This window comes from Coptis chinensis, chromosome 8, assembly GCF_015680905.1.
Source record: "Coptis chinensis isolate HL-2020 chromosome 8, ASM1568090v1, whole genome shotgun sequence".
NCBI classification, from domain to species: Eukaryota; Viridiplantae; Streptophyta; class Magnoliopsida; order Ranunculales; family Ranunculaceae; genus Coptis; species Coptis chinensis.
Window position 1 is genome coordinate 53939792 of NC_141463.1, and position 19868 is coordinate 53959659.

General features: G+C 37.5%; 1 protein-coding gene across 7 annotated transcripts in view; it reads right to left on the bottom strand.

The window, feature by feature from the left end:
- Window positions 1–19868, bottom strand: part of LOC147481955 (uncharacterized) — a 36229-nt gene that overhangs the window by 11333 nt on the left and 5028 nt on the right. For 3 of the 7 annotated variants that reach the window (XR_015204468.1, XR_015204469.1, XM_086577224.1), the window contains exons 3-4: window positions 9675–9719; window positions 7954–8032 (exon numbers count right to left, since the gene is read on the bottom strand). Coding sequence is in view for 3 of the 7 variants with exons in the window: in XM_086577224.1 (XP_086433350.1) it covers window positions 7954–8029 (76 nt within the window). In the remaining 4 variants the exon portion in view is untranslated. Of the gene's footprint in view, window positions 1–351; window positions 1328–1736; window positions 1793–7953; window positions 8033–9674; window positions 9720–19868 lie in introns of those variants that run through there. The other 4 variants (XM_086577225.1, XM_086577222.1, XR_015204470.1 and 1 more) reach the window with 3 other exon arrangements.

Consider the following 19868-nt stretch of genomic DNA (forward strand, 5'->3'; position numbering starts at 1 on the left):
TGTTACATCTATTATCATAATAATCATCATCTAAATCTTTCAACTCCAACCTCTGAAGAAGAGGTGCAGATATTGTGAGTATATTGAGATGACTAATAAAACAGGCTTTTAGCTTCAAAGTTTCCAAATCTGGAAGAGTCAAAAGACGTACTTTAGAAAGAGAAGATAAGATGGATAATTGGATCAGGCAATTCGCTTATTCTGTCTGCATTTCTAATCGTCATCCTCTTTTTGATCCCTAGCTTCATCTCATTAGATGTAGTTACTAACTATTACGTAACATTACGGGGTAATATTTTAGTTAACACTTAAATAGTAACAAATCAAAATAAAGTAGAGGATGGCTCATACCTTTAGAATTTAGATATTGACTTATCCAAATTTATAGTTTGCTTGGTGATAGGGAAAATGAGTGGGAAGAGAGAGGGACGCGTATGTTAGAGAGAGACAATCGAACGAGTGGGATTGGAGTGGGATTTGGGGGTGATTGGCGAGATAATCAGGAGTGATTTTGTGAGAAAATAGGAAGATCGAAACAGAACAGAGCAAGAGAGAAGTTTGTTTTGGAAACTTTTGGCTTTTGCCACCATTTTAGGAGGGGAAAGATTTTTAAACATTTTTTACTTTTATGTAAAACTTTCCATAGGGGCCCACCGCTGAAAGAACTGCCAAACAATTCTGCATTGTTTTCCGGGCTAAACAGCGTAAAATTCTCAGTCTCAACCTTCCTTTGACAAGTTTTTTGATCTCTACTTTCTTTTCTTCTTGCTACCGTTTACTGTTTCCCATTACGAATCTGGTCAAATCTAGACCAAGAATAAAAGAGGAGACTCAACAAAAGGGTTTCAATGGTTTTACTACAACAATAGAGAACCTTTGTACTTACCAGACGTCCAATGATCGACTAATATACGCATGGCAAAGTAACAACCATGAAACATAAGACTCTACAATAACACAACTTGACAGACAGCAGCGTACATAAACATTTAGTACAATAATACAAAACGTTTCACCATGAGGATAAAAAAAAAAAGAAAGAAAAGATATTAATGCTTCTTTCTAACTACTTTTTTTGGACAACAGTTTAGACAAGGTCTAAGTTCAAAACAAGGAAATGATCAAATGGTGTCAACTACAAATCAAAGAACAGTGCACTTCAAAGTTTCACCAAGGCATAACGAATTAGCCTTCTTATTAATTTTGGTTATGCTACCAAATTCAGCATAACCAATTTTCTTCCTTATCAACATTATAAGGTAGGCTGCATCAATTCCATCGCCCTTTACCGCAAGCTCAGCACCTTGTAATTTTGCTGATATGACACCTGCATAGTATTCCACCTACATTAAACTTTTTTGCACTCTCTGATTTCTTAAGATATACTGTGATGGATCAAAACTAAAATATATAAGTTTGTCTAAAATCTTTGGAACCTTTTCTAGTCAGAGTCTCATCAGAGAGTATCCTTTTCGTTGTTTATATGTTTTAGACAGAGTGAGAGACCATGAGGGAATCTGATCGTTCAGCTTCCACTAAAGGTCCTATTGGTTGCCTACTTGCCTCAACTGTTGTATGCAGATAAAAGAAAACAATAGAAGACAAGGACAGAATAACAGGTAATAACCAAGGCGCGGATTAGGCTGTCCTTAAGGAAAGATTTCGCCCCTTCCAATGGTGCGAGAAAGGCAACGATGGCGTCTTCCTCCACGAGGATTCAATGGTTAACAGCGATCGACTTTGCACTAGAACAGACTACCCTCTAGAACAGCAATATAACTCTCTCTGGCGGCTGACAGGAAGAAGAGAATAAAGAAAGCAATGAAAGACTTATCTGTTTCTCTGATTCGTGTATGGTGAGATGAAGGAATAGTATGCACAAGTTTTGTGTTTACGTTTTATTTGGTTACGTAGTAGCGGCGGCTTTTCGACTTCGCCTTTAGTCGATATAGAAGCAGCAGCAGCAACACGTGTTCTATCTCTCTGCGTCCTCTCTCTCTCTCTGTTCTGTGATAGATCTCTCTCTATGAACACAGCAGTGTTTATATAGAGTTATGATCGTATCATAGATGGAGAAGAACACCTCTCTAATTCGGTTTCACAAAACCAAGTTAAAGTAGAACTCTCAAGTCGATACGTAATCCAACTATAAACTCCGGCCGAAACTTGTTCAAAAAGAAAAAGTTTAGGCTATTGATAATCCACTACCCACTAGACTAACAGCCCAAGCCCACGACACGACTCGGCTCGGTTCGGTCTTGGTCGGGCGGTAGCGATGTGTGGTTTTGGGTGAGTCCTCCCTCCTAACACAAAAGCCTTTGTACCCTAAGGGCACGCCCTTATGCTAGAGGTTCACCTCAAATACCTCACTTGCTAGTGGTGGTTCATCAATGTGGGACTAAACAACACACAAGTATTTGAAATACACATGAAGATTCCAACAATCCCCACTATTTCAAAATACTTATAGTCCCCACTATTTTGGAATAGGATATTACAAAAGAAATGGGTTAACGAAATGCCGGAGAGAATCGAAAAAACAATGCATAAGATCTTGGGTGCTTTTCGGGCTTGAACCGGTCATAGGGTAACATGTCTTATAATGCGTGAAAGTGGTGGATTAAAAATCTTTGAACCAACATTCCCTTGTAGTAAAATAGAGGACATGCACCCACATTGCTCCTTCATTATATGCCCGTTACTCGGTGTTGCTTTTTTTTGCCCTTAAGGCTTCGTGTTATGTGAATGCTCTGTAGTATTTGCTGAATACTCATAAGAACCGACCAGTTCTACATTCACGTAGGTGGATATCCATCAAGTGTACATAGCGGTTAAAATATACTATCTCTCATAAAAATAATGGACTATGGATTCCATTAAGAGTAAAATAACTCATCCTTTTTCTCATTGCTATTCAAGTTATACAAAGTATACAATAATGCTATCTAGTCATAGGGTGGGGCGTCTCAAATAAAGACAATAGCATACCGGGCGGCGAGGTGACTTGTTTTCCCTTTGAACCTACTTCATGGGATCTCCAATCACATAGGTGGGGTTGCCGTCGATTAATAAGCCCTCTATCTAAGGCAAAAGTCCCATCCCCTCGACGTATCGACCACTTGTCTCTGTTAAGTGGCTTTGTCGGAGGATCGGCCAAATTTAACTCGACTTCACATAATCTAGAGCCCACAACTCCAGTTCCGGCAAAGTGCTGCTTTATAGGCTGTAGTCTCGGGGCGAATATGCCCGCTTTTCCCATTATACAATTTGCTCTTTGCCTTTGCTATTCGCGGCCGACAAATCCGCATGCATAGGTATAAAATTTGGAGGCGGTTTTGTACCAATAGGAAGATCTGCCAAGAGGTTTCTAAGCCACTCAGCCTCAGCACTTGCTTTATCTAAAGCAATAAGCTCGGACTCCATGGTTGAACGAGCTATCAAGGTCTGCTTAGAAGATTTCCAAGCGACTGCACCTCCACCTAGGGTGAAAATATAACCACTAGTGGACTTGATATCATGAGAATCAGATATCCAGTTTGCATCACAATAACCCTCTATCACAAGTGGAGTTTGTCTAAACCTTATGCCGTAATTCATTGTTCCTCTCAAGTACTTGGCTAATCTCTCTAACGCACTCCAATGTTCCTGACTAGGACAATGAGTGTATCTGCTTAGCCTGCTAACTGCATAAGCAATGTCAGGTCTAGTGCAATTCATCAAGTACATGAGACTACCAATAATTTGGGCATATCTAGACTGAAATACACCATGTTGAGCATTTTTCTGAAGTTCACTATTTGCCTCATAAGGTGTCGACACAGGCTTACTATCATAAAAGTTAAACTTCTTCAAAAACTTCTCAACATAATGCTCTTGTGAAAGCGTATAGCCATCACAGTTTCTGATGATTTTGATTCCAAGAATCACATCAGCTTCTCCCAAATCCTTCATTTCAAATTGGGAGGATAAAAACATCTTGGTGTTTCTCCAACATCAAGGCTAGGACTCATGATTAACATGTCATCCACATATAGACAAATAATCACATATGAATTCACATCAAAAGATTTGAAGTAAATACATTTATCAACATCATTTATGTGATATCCATTAGACATCATGACAACGTCAAACTTTTCATGCCATTGTTTTGGCTTTGTTTCAACCCATATAAAGACTTAACTAACTTGCATACTTTATGCTCATTCCCCGTACTATCGTACCTCAGTCGCATCATATATATTTCTTCATCAAGATCACCATTCAAAATGCAGTTTTACATCCATTTGATGAATAAATAAATTATGAATAGCAGACTAGAGCCATTAGAACTCTTATAGAAGAAATCCTAGTTACGGAGCATAAGTATCAAAATAGTCAATGCCTTTCTTCTGGGAGAACCCCTTGACTACAAGTCTAGCCTTGTATTTCTCAATGGAACCATCTAGTTTCAATTTCTTTTTGAAGATCCACTTATAACGTATAGGTTTCGCCCCAGGAGGTAGATCAACTATCTCCCATGTGTGATTAGCTATAATCGAATCTAGTTCTGAGTGTATAGCATCCTTCCAGAAAGGAGCATCTCGAGAACTGATTGCCTCATTATACGTCACAGGATCATCATCAAGAAGAAATGTGTAAAAGTCATCACCAAAATTGGTGGATTTCTGTCTCTTTTTACTTTTCCGATTTCTTGTTCGAAAATTTCGGGATCTGTTGATTGTTGTTCACTAGGAGCTACCAACCTCTCAATGCCAATTTTCAAAGGAAACAAATTCTCAAAGAAATCAGCATTTTTACTCTCTATAATAGTGTTAGCATCGACAAGGTTATTATCAGATTTTACTACTAAAAATCTATATGCAGCACTATTATGAGCATAACCAATGAACATACAATCAACAGTTCTAGGTCCCAATTTTCTCTTTTTTAGGTTCGTTCACAAGAACCTTAGCAAGACACCCACATTTTTTAAATATGTCGGGTTAGGTACATGACCTTTCCATAACTCTATGGTGTCTTATTCCCTGTTTTCTTGTTGGGTATCCTATTCTCAGATATGGCAAGCGGATAGGATTGCTTCCCCTCACAAGTTCAGGGAAGCTCGAACTTACAAGCATAGCATTCATCATCTCTTTAAGTGTTATGTTTTCCCTTTTCGGCTACTCCATTAGACTCGAGGGAGTATGGTGGAGTAGTCTCATGAATAATGCCACTCTTGTCACAAAAGTCCCGGAAGGGGTTAGACTCATATTCTCCACCCCTATCGGACCGAAGTCTCTTAATCTTACGAGTTAAAGGCGGTTTTCAACTTCAAACTTTGTACTTGAGAAACATCTCACCTGCCTCATGCTTGTGTCTAAGTAAATATACCATGGTGTACCTAGAGAAGTCATCTATGAATGTAATATAATAAAACTTCCCCTCTAGACATGGTACTTCGAATTCACCCAAATCCGTATAAATAAGAGTTAGTAATCCAGGTTTATCTCTAGACACCGCTATTCTGGGGTTTCTTCGTGGGCTTTAGTCTCAAAGACATATCTCACATTTATCATTAGAAAAATCAGAAATATTAGACAATAAACCACATGCTTTCATCCTTTTCATATCTTGAACATTCACATGTCCTAGTCTACCATGCCATATATTAAAAGAGTCAAGCAAATAAGCGTAAGCATTCATTCTTATTAATAATAATGTTGTCAAGTACATTCAACATGAAAAAGACCACCTTATTACAATAACCTTTACCAACAAAACCCTCATTCTTTGTCGGAACAAACTTGTCACTCTCAAAAGTCACCTTGGCCTTGACTTTTTCCCGGTAGGGACACGAAATCAGATTCCTCGGCGAATCTCGGGAACATGAAGAACATTACTAAGTGAAAGGTCTTCCCCGGTTAACTTCAGAAACCTTGCCCTGTTCCTCAACAGAACGGACCTAGAGTCACCCATATATAGACCTTTTCATCTTTCACTAGTATGTAGTCCGAGAAGGCTTCAACATCACCACAGACGCGTGGCGGGTGGCACCGAATCTAGTACCCGTTCCTCTTCCCAAAGTGGCTATGAACACTTGTGACACGACAAAGAAGAACAATATCATCTCCCTCAACTAGATTAGCATTGGGAGGATCATCGATTTCTTTCTTGTGTGCCAGACCGAAAAGCCCTATGTCGGGTTTACCACAAACATAACAATTTCCATTGCGGTTACCACTCCTTTTAAAAGAAGTGCCTTTGACCTTGAAATTCTTATTTTTTTGGACTTACTGCTTCTTAGAGGTTTTGTTAGATTTCTTTGGGATTACCTTCAACGATATTGGCTTTAGAATGAAATTCCTTAGACAACACCTCATCCCGAAGTCTTGTTCTTTTCCTCTATGTGAATGTGAATGATCACATCCTCAAGAGTCATCTCCGCTTCGCTTTATGCTTCATACTATTTTTATAGTGTTTCCAAGACTCGGGGAGTTTCTCAATCAAACATCCAAAGAACAAAGGATTCGGGTAAATTAATACCCTCGGTTTTCAAATCATTAATCGACACATGAAAATCATGGATTTGAGGCGTTACATCTCTATCCTCTCTCATATGGAACTTTAGAAAATTCCCGATAGCATATTTCGAAAGTACCGGCATCCTTCTATTATGTATTTCTTGTTCAAACTCTCCCATATATCATGTGCATTCTTATTTGAACAATAAATATAAAAATCTCATTGGACAAGGTACTCAAAATAGCATGACGACATACCTTATTCCCATTGTTGAGCGGCGGCTTGATTTCTTTTCAAATCATTAGAACCCTCCATGGGTCTTTGTATCGATGAGATACTTTGCATAGTTGAGTACATCTAGGGCAGTGAACACCCTTTCTCTCCATCTCTTGAAGTGTGAACCGTTGAAGGATTCAATCTTGGACACATTAGGTAAATTCGCGAGCATTCATTCAGGGTGCAACATCTCTCATAAACGGTTACTTCCATGACTCGCATTAGTTTCTTTGATCGGCGTGGTGTCAACAGTGTAGACATCTTGATCTTTCCTTAAGATTGTTGTATGCGGATAAAAGAAAACAATAGAAGACAAGGACGAATAACAGTAATAACCAAGGCGCTGATTAGTCGTCCTTAAGAAAGATTTAAGCCCTTTCCAATGGTGCGAAAAGGCAACGATGGCGTCTTCCTCACAGATTCAATGGTTAACAGCGATCGACTTTGCACTAGAAACGGACTACCCTCTAGAACAAAGAATATAACTCTCTCTGGCGGCTGACAGGAAGAAGAGAATAAAGAAAGCAATGAAAGACTTATCTGTTTCTCTGATTCGTGTATGGTGAGATGAAGGAATAGTATGCACAAGTTCTCGCTTTACTGTTTTATTTGGATATAGAAGCGGCTGAACTCCGGCCTTAACTTGTTCAAAAAGAAAAAAACTTGTTCAAAAAGAAAAAGTTTAGGCTATTGATAATCCACTACCCACTAGACTAACAGCCCAAGCCCACGACACGACACGACGCGACTCGGCTCGGTTCGGTGCGGGGCGGGCGGGCACGCGCGTGTGTGGTTTTGGGTGAGTCCTCCCTCCTAACACAAAAGCCTTTGTACCCTAAGGGCACGCCCTTATGCTAGAGGTTCACCTCAAATACCTCACTTGCTAGTGGTGGTTCATCAATGTGGGACTAAATAACACACAAGTATTTGAAATACACATGAAGATTCCAACATCAACTTCATCCAACACTCCGGGTAAGGTTCAAAGGTACAGTAAAGTAGGATGTTGTTAATGGTGTACTCAAGACTATTAAAAGGCCCTATTACTTTCTTGTTTAGTTATGGCTAATCTCGGATTTTATGGTAAAATGAAAGTTCAGTGTCATTTCTTACATATCCATGTCAGTTAATGGAGCAAATATATACAAAAATAAATAAAAATTAGAGAACTACCTGGTATACTGACAGCAAGTTTCATGGCTTTAGTCCAGGACTTGGCACCATGCATTAAAACTTTAATCACCACCATTGTCTGCAACGTTCAAACCAATTACATACGATGTTAGCTCGCGATGAACATAATTCAAAGCACATACATTACTTTCACATAACTTTCAATTCTAGAGCTGTTAGTTGTGATATAAACCTACCTTCATTGTAGACCATCTCAAGGCAAACACAGTTTTTAATTAGTTGAGGTGTACATAACTGTAAGCTATTCTATACTCAATACATACATTGGATGGGCACCCAAAAGATCTGAATGATCGACAAACATAAACACTTATGACATTGGCAACCATAAGGAGGCGAAACCCCTTTCTTATATTCTCTACAGTAAGGTACTAAGGTGCGTCCAAGAATGGAGTCAGACATCAAAGTTTTGTTGGAGGACACAAGTATATGAGTGGGCAGTAGTACACATTATCAAATTCCTTTTGGAGGGGAGAAGCCTTAAAATTTTCCGAAAATCTTATATTTGTGGTGGCCAAATATGGTATTTGTACATACCGATATTCGCCTTCATTTCACTAATGTCTAATACAATATCGGCTAGAGAGCCAATATATTCATATAAATTTCAGGTACAAAGGAAAAAGATAAGGATGGACGACAGATGTCACAAAGCTATTGGATGAAGTCATGTGGAACAACTATAAAAGGATTGGATGCAAAAGAGAGAAGAGGCAGATTTATTTTCCACACTTCATGTTCTATTTTCTCATATGTAAACCAGAAAGGAATGAGAGAATATTGTAAACCACCATTAATGAATAAGAAAAGTTTAGTTGATATTTATCAATCTCTTCTTGTATCTCACAATATTCATAGCAGTATATCGTGGTACTTTTCTCAAATCTTTGGGTCCAAATCCTTGGGTCAGTTGGGACTTGGGAGCATACGAAGCTGACCACAATTTTATACTTTAAACTATTCAAAAGAGTGCAGTCGTATGGGCAGTTTTGAGCCTATGATACCTCATATATATATATATATATATATATATATATATATATATATATATATATATATATATATATATATATATATTACCCATTAGACCACATACCACATATGTGCACAACACAAGATATAACTGAGGTGTTGTCGTGCTGATAGTGGACCAAGCAGGAACAAGAAGTCAGTTGGAACTATAGTAGATGTGAACGATAAGGAGGCAAGAACTCAGGATGAAGCAATTGTTACTGGAATAGAAGTCTCACTCTCTGAAGAACAAAGGGTTAATGCGATGGTTGTCCCTCAACAACCATCTCTTTCTTAATGATGTCCTAGCTGGAATTACCAGGGTATGGGGTCCGCCACGACAGTTCAAAATCTAAAAGATTAAATAAAAGAGCAACAACCGGATGTAGTATGTTTGTCAGAAATAAAAGCAACAGAGAAAAGGATGGAGAAAGTTTTAATGCAAGTGAAGTTTATGGGAAGCAATATTGTAGCAGCAACGTTCTAAAAGGCGGTCTAGTAGTTTTTTGGAAAAAAGATGTGGACTTGGAGATTATGGGGACTACACCTAATCACATTACAGGTAAAGTTTCAAATTTCCATTCAAATTCTGTGTGGTTTTTTACATTTGTCTATGGATCGGAGAGCCTGTTATGCATAAGAAAGAAAATTTGGGATGAGTTTAGAGCTCTCTCGATCACATTATATACCTGGTCCTTGGATCCTTTTTAGGGACTTTAGTGCCATAGTTTCACCTGATGAAAAAGGAGGAAACTATAGTAAGAACAAAAACATGATCGAATTTAATGAATTCATAAATGACATTGGTTTGTTTGATCTTGGATTTAGAGATTCAAAATTTACCTAGTGTAATAACAAAGTTTATAAAAGCCATATCTTAGAAAGGCTTGATAGAGCCTTAGCTACAACTAACTAGTTGGCTCAATCTTTTTCCTGAGGTGACAGTTAAAACACATGTCAACTCCACTTCAGATCACCTGTCTCTCTTTAATTATACACTTTGCACATGTTGAACCTGTTCTAAAGAAGCTTTTTAGATTCTTCGCTATATGGCTAAAGGAGCCATCGATCTTGTGATGAAGTAGTAGAAGATGCTTGGGCTTTGAATGATTATGTACCTAATTGTGAATATAATAAAAGGGTCACTAACACAAAGAAGAAGCTTATCAAGTGGAACAAGGAAGTATTTGGGGACATTTTTCACAAGATTAGTGAGAAAAAGAGAGAGTTAGAAGAAGTTCTTTCTCAAGCTGTTACTGAAGACACTTATCTAAGAAGCTTGGCTTTGAAATATGATCTTAAGGATTTGTATGAGAAGGAAGAGAGCTTCTGGAGGCAGAAGGCAGGTTTTAATTGGGCAAAGGAATGAGGGAGGAATACAAAATTCTTCCATATTTGTCAACAGTTTTTAGAAAGAGAAAGAACAACATTAGCAGAATAAGGGATAACAATTAACAATAATATATGAGTGGAGTAATGGTAGAACTGAAGTGGGGAAACCCATTAATGAGTACTTCACTAATTTGTTTACTTCTGATAGCCCTTTGCCTGATCCTAGCATTATGAATCTTTTTAGTTCATCCATCACAACTAGAGAGAATCTTATAATAACTGCTTTTCCAACTCCTAGTGAGATATGGAAAGTGGTTAACAGTTTAGGAAGTCTTAAAGCCCTGGCCTAGATCAATGAATTTCAAGGGATTTTTTTTTCCTTTTTCAAACATTATTGGTCTACTATCTCTCCCACAATGATAGCAACAATTCAAGATTTCTTTACCTTTGGTAAACTACTCCTCACCTTAAATGAGACCTTCATCACCCTCATACCCAAAATCATCAACCCTGAACATATCTCAAACTTCATACTCATCAGTTTAAGTAATTTCATTTACAAAATCATTTCCAAGATTATAGTAGGAAGAATAAAAACTTTGCTTCACAAACTCATATCTCCCCATCAAGCTGCATTTATTTGTTAAAGGTAAAGCTATAGGGGATAATAATAGCATGGCTAGTGAGATTTTTCATTCCATGAAGAAAATGAAAATGAAAAAGCAATGATGGATGGCTATCAAGCTTAATATAGCCAAAACTTTTGATAGAATGGAATGGTGTTTTATTGATCTCATTTTGGATAAGCTAGGGTTTAAAGCCAGAAAGCTTATCAATGAATGTATTGCTACAGTTTCATAATGTTTTTCTCAATGGTGCTCCCTTGAGCAAGATTTTTCCATTTAGAAGATTAAAACAAGGTGATCCCATATCACCATTCAGAAGTTTTGTCAAGAATCTTACTTAAAGAAGAGAACATGGGACATATCCATGACATCAAAATCAAACCTGCCTATATTCCTCTCACCCATCTCTTATATGCATATGATTTGATTGTATTTTGCAAGGCCACAATGGAAGAGGCAGAATGTATAAGGGTATTATTGAAAAATACTTCATGGCATTTGGACAAGCAGTAAACTAGGATAAGGCTAGTCAAGCATTTTCTTCAGTTCAAATGTTCACCATGATCATCAAACTCTTCTTAAGAGATTATGGAATGTAAGATATCTTTCAATGAGAATGAGAAATATCTTGGAGTACCCATTCTTCTGTCTGCTAAGAGAAGTGAGAATTTTGAATTTTTAGTAGATAATGTACAATTGTACAAAGAAAGATCTCTGGTTGGAAGGCTAGGTTTTTTCTCAAGCTGGAAGAAGTGTACTTGTGAAAACTGTTTTTCTCAAGCTGGAAGAAGTGTACTTGTGAAAACTGTTTTTCTCAAGTTGGAAGAAGTGTACTTGTGAAGACTGTGGCACAGACTATTCTAATCTATACTATGAGCACTTATCATATTCCTGTAAAGATATGTGATAAGTTAGATCAGCTAGCCAGGGATTTATAGTGGAATGGAAGATATGACTCTAAGTCAGTTTCGTTCACACTGCAAGCTGGGATAAATTATGCCTACCTAAATCTATGGGGGGCATGGGATTTAGAAAATCTAGAGACATGAATGCAACACTTCTTGCAAAGCATAGTTGGAAGCTTCTTAAAGATCATGAATCATTATGGGCCTCTTTCTTTAGAGCCACTTACAATAAATAGTGGAGGCTCAAAGATGTCAAGAAGCTACCTTATGACTTTCTTATTTTTGGAGGGGAGTATGCAAAGAATTTGCATATTATTTTTCATAACTCTTGCTGGTCTATGAGAGATGGATCAAGGATTTTCCTTTTTTTATGACACATGGCTCTCAGTTAATGGTAAACTTTTACCTTTAGATGTGACACTACCTACTGGTACTTTGCTAGTGTGTATTGAAATACTAATTACCCAATTAGGCGAACTCAATGGAATTTGTTGTCGTTGTTCAAGCCAAAATGTTGAGTATAAATGATTATGTGTAGGAGATTTCAATAATATTACATGTGCAGAAGAGAAATGAGGGGGTCGCCCAATGTTGCAATAGCAAATTCAGAATTTCAATGATCTAATATAGCAATGTGAATTCGTCGATATGGGGTTTTTTGGTCCAATGTTCACATGGACAAATGGGCAAAAGTACAACACTAGAGTTTCCAAAAGACTTGATCGGGCATTATGTAACGCAACATGGAGAACAAATTATCCAAATGCAATGGTTTATCATGTCGCAACCTTGGAATTTGATCACAAGATTTTGCTATTAAAGCTTGATCCAATGCATCCAAAACTCAAGACGCCATTTCGTTTTGAAATTGTGTGGATGACTGATCCAAATTGCAAAGAAGTGGTTAGACGAGCTTTGACAACGGAAACAAGAGGTTCTCCATCTTTTCCGTTGGGTAGAAATCTGAGTGGATGTAGAAAGTCTTTAATTGAGTGGAATCACCATCATTTCGGACATTTGGATACAAGGCTAAAGATGATACAGGAGAAATTGAATGAAGTTCGAGCACAGCAAATAGGAACATGGTGTCCTATAGAAATGCAAATCGAGAGTGAACAAAATTTGTTAAAAGAATATGAAGATGTTTTGGAACTAAAAGATATGCATTGGAGTATGAAAGCAAGGCATGACTGGTATGGTCTTGGAGAAATGAACACAAATAAATATTTTCACACAGTATTAATGATGCAGGGTGTGGTGGAGAAACTTAAAATTTTCAATCGAATCAGTTGAACGCCACAAATAATGTTACCTGGAACTCGATGAACTTCATTTGAATCAATTCAAATTCACAAAGAACTTACTTGAAAATCAAAAGGAATCCAAGACTTGTTGATTCCACTAATAGAATACCAAGATATGGGAGATAAACAAGAGAAAATACTTCTCTAAACAAATTTTCATTAATCAATAAGCTAATTTTCGTGTTATAACTCCGAGCCACATATATAGGCTTCAAAACACTCCAAAACATAAATAGAAACATCTAGGAAAGCTCTAAATTGATACTACTACCTTAAAACTAGTTAAAATAGTTCAAAAACAACTTTGGATACTTATAAAAACACCTTTGAATCCTAAATAAAGAAAATACATAAAATAAGTAATTTCTAAGATCACATATGGGTTGAAACTTTGGAATTCCATCAATCTAATTGATTTTGACTTGCATCAATTAACAAACAACCAAACAGGAGAAAGAGGAATTAGATTAACAGATTGGTGGATATCAATGGAAAGGAACTGTTGACGCGACAGGAGATTGGCGATTTAATGGTGAGTAACTTTAAAAATATCTTCACTTCTAGTGAACCTGACCTGGATGTGGATTTGTTGAATGAAGTTGATGATGCAAGTCAAAATCAATGAGATTGATGGAATTCCAAAGTTTCAGCCCATATGTGATCTTAGAAATTAATTATTTTATGTATTTTCGTTATTTAGGATTCTAGGGTGTTTTTAGAAATTTCCAAAGTTGTTTTTGAAGTGTTTTAAGTAGTTTTAAGGTAGTAGTATCAATTTAGGGCTTCTCTGGATGTTTCTATTTATGTTTTGGAGTGTTTTAAAGCATATACACACTTAGAGTTGTAACACGAAAATTAGCTTATTGATTAATGAAAATTTGTTTAGAGAAGTGTTTTCTCTTGTTTATCTCCCATATCTTACTTGGTATTCTATTAGTGGAATCAACAAGTCTTGGATGCCTTTCGATTTTCAAGTAAATTCTTTGTGAATTTCAATTGATTCGTAGGAAGTTCATCGAGTTCAGATAACGTTATTTGTGACGTTCAACTGATTCAATTGAAAATTTTAAGTTTCTCCACCACGCCCAGCATCAGAAGTCCAATCAAGGGTAAGTGATGAAGATAATACCAATTTACTGAAACCAGTGTCTGAAAAGGAGATTCAAGTGGCGTTAAAAAATATTGGCTCGTACAAAGCACCTAGGTCGGATGGTTTTCATGTTATTTTCTTCAAAACATATTGGGAGGAGGTGGGAACTAAGGTGAGAGTCATGATAGATCATCTTTTTAATGACGGTACGTTCACTAAAGAGCTCAATCACACAAATATCGTCTTGATTCCCAAGACCCAAAACCCTTCTTCTGCTGACCAATTTAGGCCCATCAGCTTGACTAATGTAACTTACAAGCTGATTGCAAAAATAATAGTGATAGAATGTGACCACTTCTGAAAAACATTATTGGTCCTCATCAAAGTGTTTTTTTTGCTGGGAAGAGCTATACAATATTATGTTCTGCTTGCACATGAAGCTTACCATATGATTAGACAGAATAAGAATGAAAGATCAAATTTTTTTGTGTTAAAGCTTGATATGCAGAAGGCCTATGATAAAATTGAATGGAACTTTTTGGAAGAGGTACTTGGTCATTTTGGATTCCATTTATAGTGGATCGACAGAATCATGTTTTGCATCAAAACACCTTCATTCTCTATTTTGCTCAATGGATCTCCATATGGTTTTTTCAAGCCATCTAGAGGGTTACGCAAAGGGGATCTAATGTCGCCGTATCTATTTATACTATGGGCACAAGTCTTATTATTGAATTTACTAAAGCTCTAGTAACAAGGGAGGATTCATAGGATTGAGTTGACTAGACAGAGTGAACCTTTATCTCATCTAATGTATGCGGATGATGCTTTAATATTTGCAAGGGCTTCAATTGAGGAGGCAAGGGTTCTAAATCATTTACTCACCAGATATTGCGAAACTTCTGGACAAGTAATTAATCGAATCAAATCACAATTAATTCATCATACGAGCCTGCCTTTGAGACTTAGGAAAATTCTCTTTCATATTTTCCAAACTCCTTGGACTAGCACTTTTCTAGTCTATTTTGGCATTCTTGGGGGGTTGGTCCCGCTATTGTGTGAAGAGGACATGCTTCATTGTTTGTTCCTGTTCTTGAGAAATTCAACAAAAGATTGGCTTCTTGGAAATCTTCCCTATTGTCAAACGGGGGAAGACTCACATTTTAATCAACTCGGTGCTATTAGCTATCCCCACTCATGTCATGTCTTGTATCAAACTGCCTTTGAATGTGATCGATAAGATGGATGCTATTCGGAGAAATTTCCTTTGGGGGCATAAAGTGGAAGAGCATAAGTTGCATTATTTTTCTTGGGATCTTGCATGTACACCACTTCATGTCGGAGGGCATGGAATAAAAGATTTTCAAATGCAAAATTTGGCCCTTCTAGGGAAGAAAGCATGGGAGCTATGTGATCCTCAATCATTGTGGGCATCTCAAATGAAAAGAAAGTACTTCCCAAATGACAATTAAGTTTATGAGAGCAAGGAGACCTCCTACATCTTCGTCAAAAGTATGGAAGACTATGCACTATATGAGATCACTTTTATTCTTGGGAATACATTAGAAAATCAACAATGGTTTATAATTTCTCTATACATGCATAATGAGATTTATGATTACCATACAAGCTGAAGTAGTTGCCTTTACTAAATCAACCACCAAATTGTAATTTACTATACGTGGCTGCATTTCATTGATCCTGTTACGAAACAATGGAATGTGCGATTATTGACTTCTTGGCGGCCTGAAGAATATGTTTGCCGGATTATGTCTCTTCTAATACCATTAAATGGGGCGCAAGACAAGTTTGTATGGGGACCTGATAACCATGGCATTTACACAGTGAAGTCTGCTTATAATTGTATGCTGGAATGGATTGATGAGGAGTACACCACTAAAAGACCTCTTTTCTGACAAATTTGGAAGGTTGACCTCCCTTCTAAGGTAAGATTTTTTGTATGGCAATGTCTACTGAATGTGCTACCCACCGCTGATATGCTCTTAAGTAGGCGTTTTCAAGTTCATGGCCTATGGTCACTATGTCATGTTCATGATGAAACTTCAATGCATTTGTGTACACAATGTGATTTTGCAAGGGTTGTATGGTTTGGTTATGGATTTCGATGTGGTGAAGATCAGTGACAGTGTCTGACTTTTATGGAATGGATTATCATAATGTTGCAACGTTTGGAAGAGATTACGGAGGATAAAAGGAAGGCTCTAACAAAGTTGGGAACTATTCTATGGCATATTTGGTTGGCTAGAAATGATGCGAGATTTAGCGGAAAAACTCAAGATCCAAGGAAGGTTATTAGAGGTAGTCAATACATGTTTGGCGTGATGCAAGAAATTCGAGATGATAAAATACAAGAGAAACAAGAGCATAAGAAGACGAGAATTGAGATTGGTTGGAATCTGCCACCGAACGGATGGTTAAAACTAAACATCGATGGATCTGCAATTAATGGTATTGGATCGTGGCTGGTGCTGGGTGTTTGGTTCGTGATCAATTCGGTAAGTTTCTCATGGGCATAAAACTGTACCTATTGGTCATGCCATGACAATTAAAGCTAAATTCATGGCATTGAAGTTTGGTTTGCAAGCCGTCTTAGCAAAAAGATGAAACCAAATTGTTATAGAAACTGATTGCAAAACATTTGGAAAGTTGATTGCAATTTCAACAGTGAGGTGGTTGTTGGGATGGTATCTTGTTACCGAGCAAGTGAAGCGGATTCAGTATCTTATTACCGAATTTGTTACCGAACCTGACAAATGGTTTTTTTTCGGTATCCTAGTGCTGAAAGAAGTAGGACATCTCGGTATCCTAGTACCGAATGTAGTCTGATATTTTGGCAGCCATTTGCTGAAATGGATCAAAATTTCGTATCTCACCGAAATTTCAGCTACACTATATAAAAAAAAGTTAGGGTTTAGAAACTAGGTGTGAGACAAAATTGGTTGCTAGGGTTTGAGATTTGGTGCCTCTCTTAAGAGCTTTGTTCATGTCCAAACTCATTGGTGTCTACACATTTGATTATTTATTGTATGAGAGATTTGTGAGGCCATAAAGAAAGCGGAATTTGGAGGTTCTATTGAACCATGGTGAGTGTGTAACACTATTTGATTCTCGTTCAATTGGAGCTTCTATTTGGTTGTGGATTAGGCGTAAGCTAAACCACGTAAATTTTTGTCTCTCTTTTCTTAGTTGTTTGTTTGAATTAGTGAGTAGTTTACATTGTTCACTACTTGTTTATATGTTATTTAGTTGATTTCATACACCAAAATTGTGGGTTGTTGCTTCTATAATATTTGATATTGGTTGTTTGCTTCCATTGTATTGGATTTGTGTGTTTCATAGTTTTGGGGAACAACAAATTGGTATCAGAGCAAAATGTTCTACCTTGGCATAGTTGGTGGTTGTTTGTGGTGGAAGTTTGGGAAATCAAATTTTTTTGGTTTCATTGGTTGTTTCTGCATTGGTAGTGTTTGAAGAAATTCTCAAGAAGGTGTTTCTTTGGTTGTTGGTGTTTGTGGTGTATGCAAATTGTGAGGATGACAAATCGTAGTGATGATGAGACTCTTAATGTTGGAACTTCTTCTAATTTGAAAATGAAGACGGTTAGTGTAAGAAGATTTGATGTCGAAAAGTTCAATGGCAAGAACAATTTTGGCATGTGATAGTGTGAGGTTCTAGATGTTCTGACGAAAGAAAATTTGGATGAAACCTTGGAAGAAAAACCTGAAGCAATGTCAGAAGCAGAGTGGAAAAGGTTGAATAAACAAGCTTGTGGGTCTATTCAACTTTGTTTGGCAAAGGAGCAAAAATACTTTGTCATGAAAGAACCTCTGCTAAGGAACTATGGAAGAAACTTAAAGACAAGTATATGACAAAGAGCATTCATAATAAAGTGTTCTTGACGAGGAAGCTTTTCCGGATGAATATGAGGCCAGGTGTTATCTTGTCTGAGCACTTGGATGATTTCAATAAGCTCGTTGTCGACTTATTGAATTTGGATGAAAAAGTGCATGAGCACTACAAGGCGGTATGCCTTTTGAATTCCCTTTCAGATGATCTCGAGTATTTCACATCTAATTTGATGGTGGGAAAGGAAAGCTTGGATTATGAAGTGGTGGCTACAGCATTGGTGAATCGTGAGTATAGGAAGAAGGACTTCGCAGTCCATATGGAATCATCTATGCTTGAAGCTTTGGTTGTGAAGGGAAGAAACTATGAAAGGAATAATGGTAGTGGTGGTGAAGCTCGCTCTAAATCAAGAGTGAGACGTGATCGATTAGATGAAGACCAATGTGCCTTTTGCCACAAGAAAGGACATTGAAAGTTTGAATGTCCCAAGTTGAAATTGAAGGACCAAGATTCTTCGAATACTGAAAGTGTGAATGCACAAGATGGAGGTAGTGATGACGGTTCATATTTTTCTTTTACTGCTTCGATGGTTGGTTGTTCCACAAGGGAGTGGATTCTTGATTATGGTAGTTCTCATCAAATGTGTCCTAATAGGGATTTGTTTATTAGCTTTAAGGAGCTAGATGGTGGAGATGTTCTGTTAGGTAATAGCCATATCTGCAGAATATGTGGAAAGGGAACTATCCATTTGAAGATGTTTGATGGAACAGTTAGAGAATTGGTTGGTGTTCGGTATATGCCGGATTTGCAATCTAACCTCATCTCTTTGGGTTCTTTAGAGTTAGATGGTATGAAAGTTGTGTTTGAACATAGGGCTCTAAAGGTTGTTGTAGGTGCACGTGTGGTGATGAAAGAGACAAGGCGAAAGAATTTGTATTATTTTCTTAATGGAAGTGTGGTTGGTGCAGGTGGAGATCATTCTACTTGTATGGTTGTTGGAAACTCTACCATGAAGAAAGAACGTGGTTTTGGGAAGAAACAAAAATTTGTTTCTTTTGAGCATTTTGATTTGAATGTATGTTCAGATGTTGAAGAGATAACTCAAAAGGTGGAGACTGATGCCGCTCTTTGTGATGTAGATGGGTACACAACTTATAATGAAAGTGAAGCCACAGTTGAAGTTGTAGATGCTCTAGTCCATGAGCATAGTGAAGTTGTGAAACCATTTGTTGTTGGAAGCCATATGAGGTTTCGGGGTGTTGGAACATCTCCTACTCTAGGAGATGGCATTGGAACATCTTCAGTATACTCAGTGGAGATGATATTTGGTACTTATATGGTACTTTTGACCCCTTTGTGTTGAAGTTTGTTGGTGATCCCTTGAGGGACTCACGCCCTTCCGAGCATTGATATGGGCTTGATTGTTGATTAACCATTTTTTTTTTTTTTTTATGGAAGAACTACTAAGGCTTGATCCCTTGACCGGGTACGTAGGCAACCATTATGTGGTGCAGTCATTGTTGGTCCTTCTAGACATTTGCTTGGTTTTTCGGGACATTTCATTGTTGGGTCCTCAGGGACATTGATGGTTGGATTGGTTGGTTCTCTCTTTGATGTTGGTTGGTTGGTTGGGTGTAGCATTTTGGTTGATTGGTTGGGTGTAGCGCATTGGTCGGCTCGAATTTGAGAAATTCTCACCGAGGTGGAGAATTGTTGGGATGGTATCTTGTTACCGAGTAAGTGAAGCGGATTCGGTATT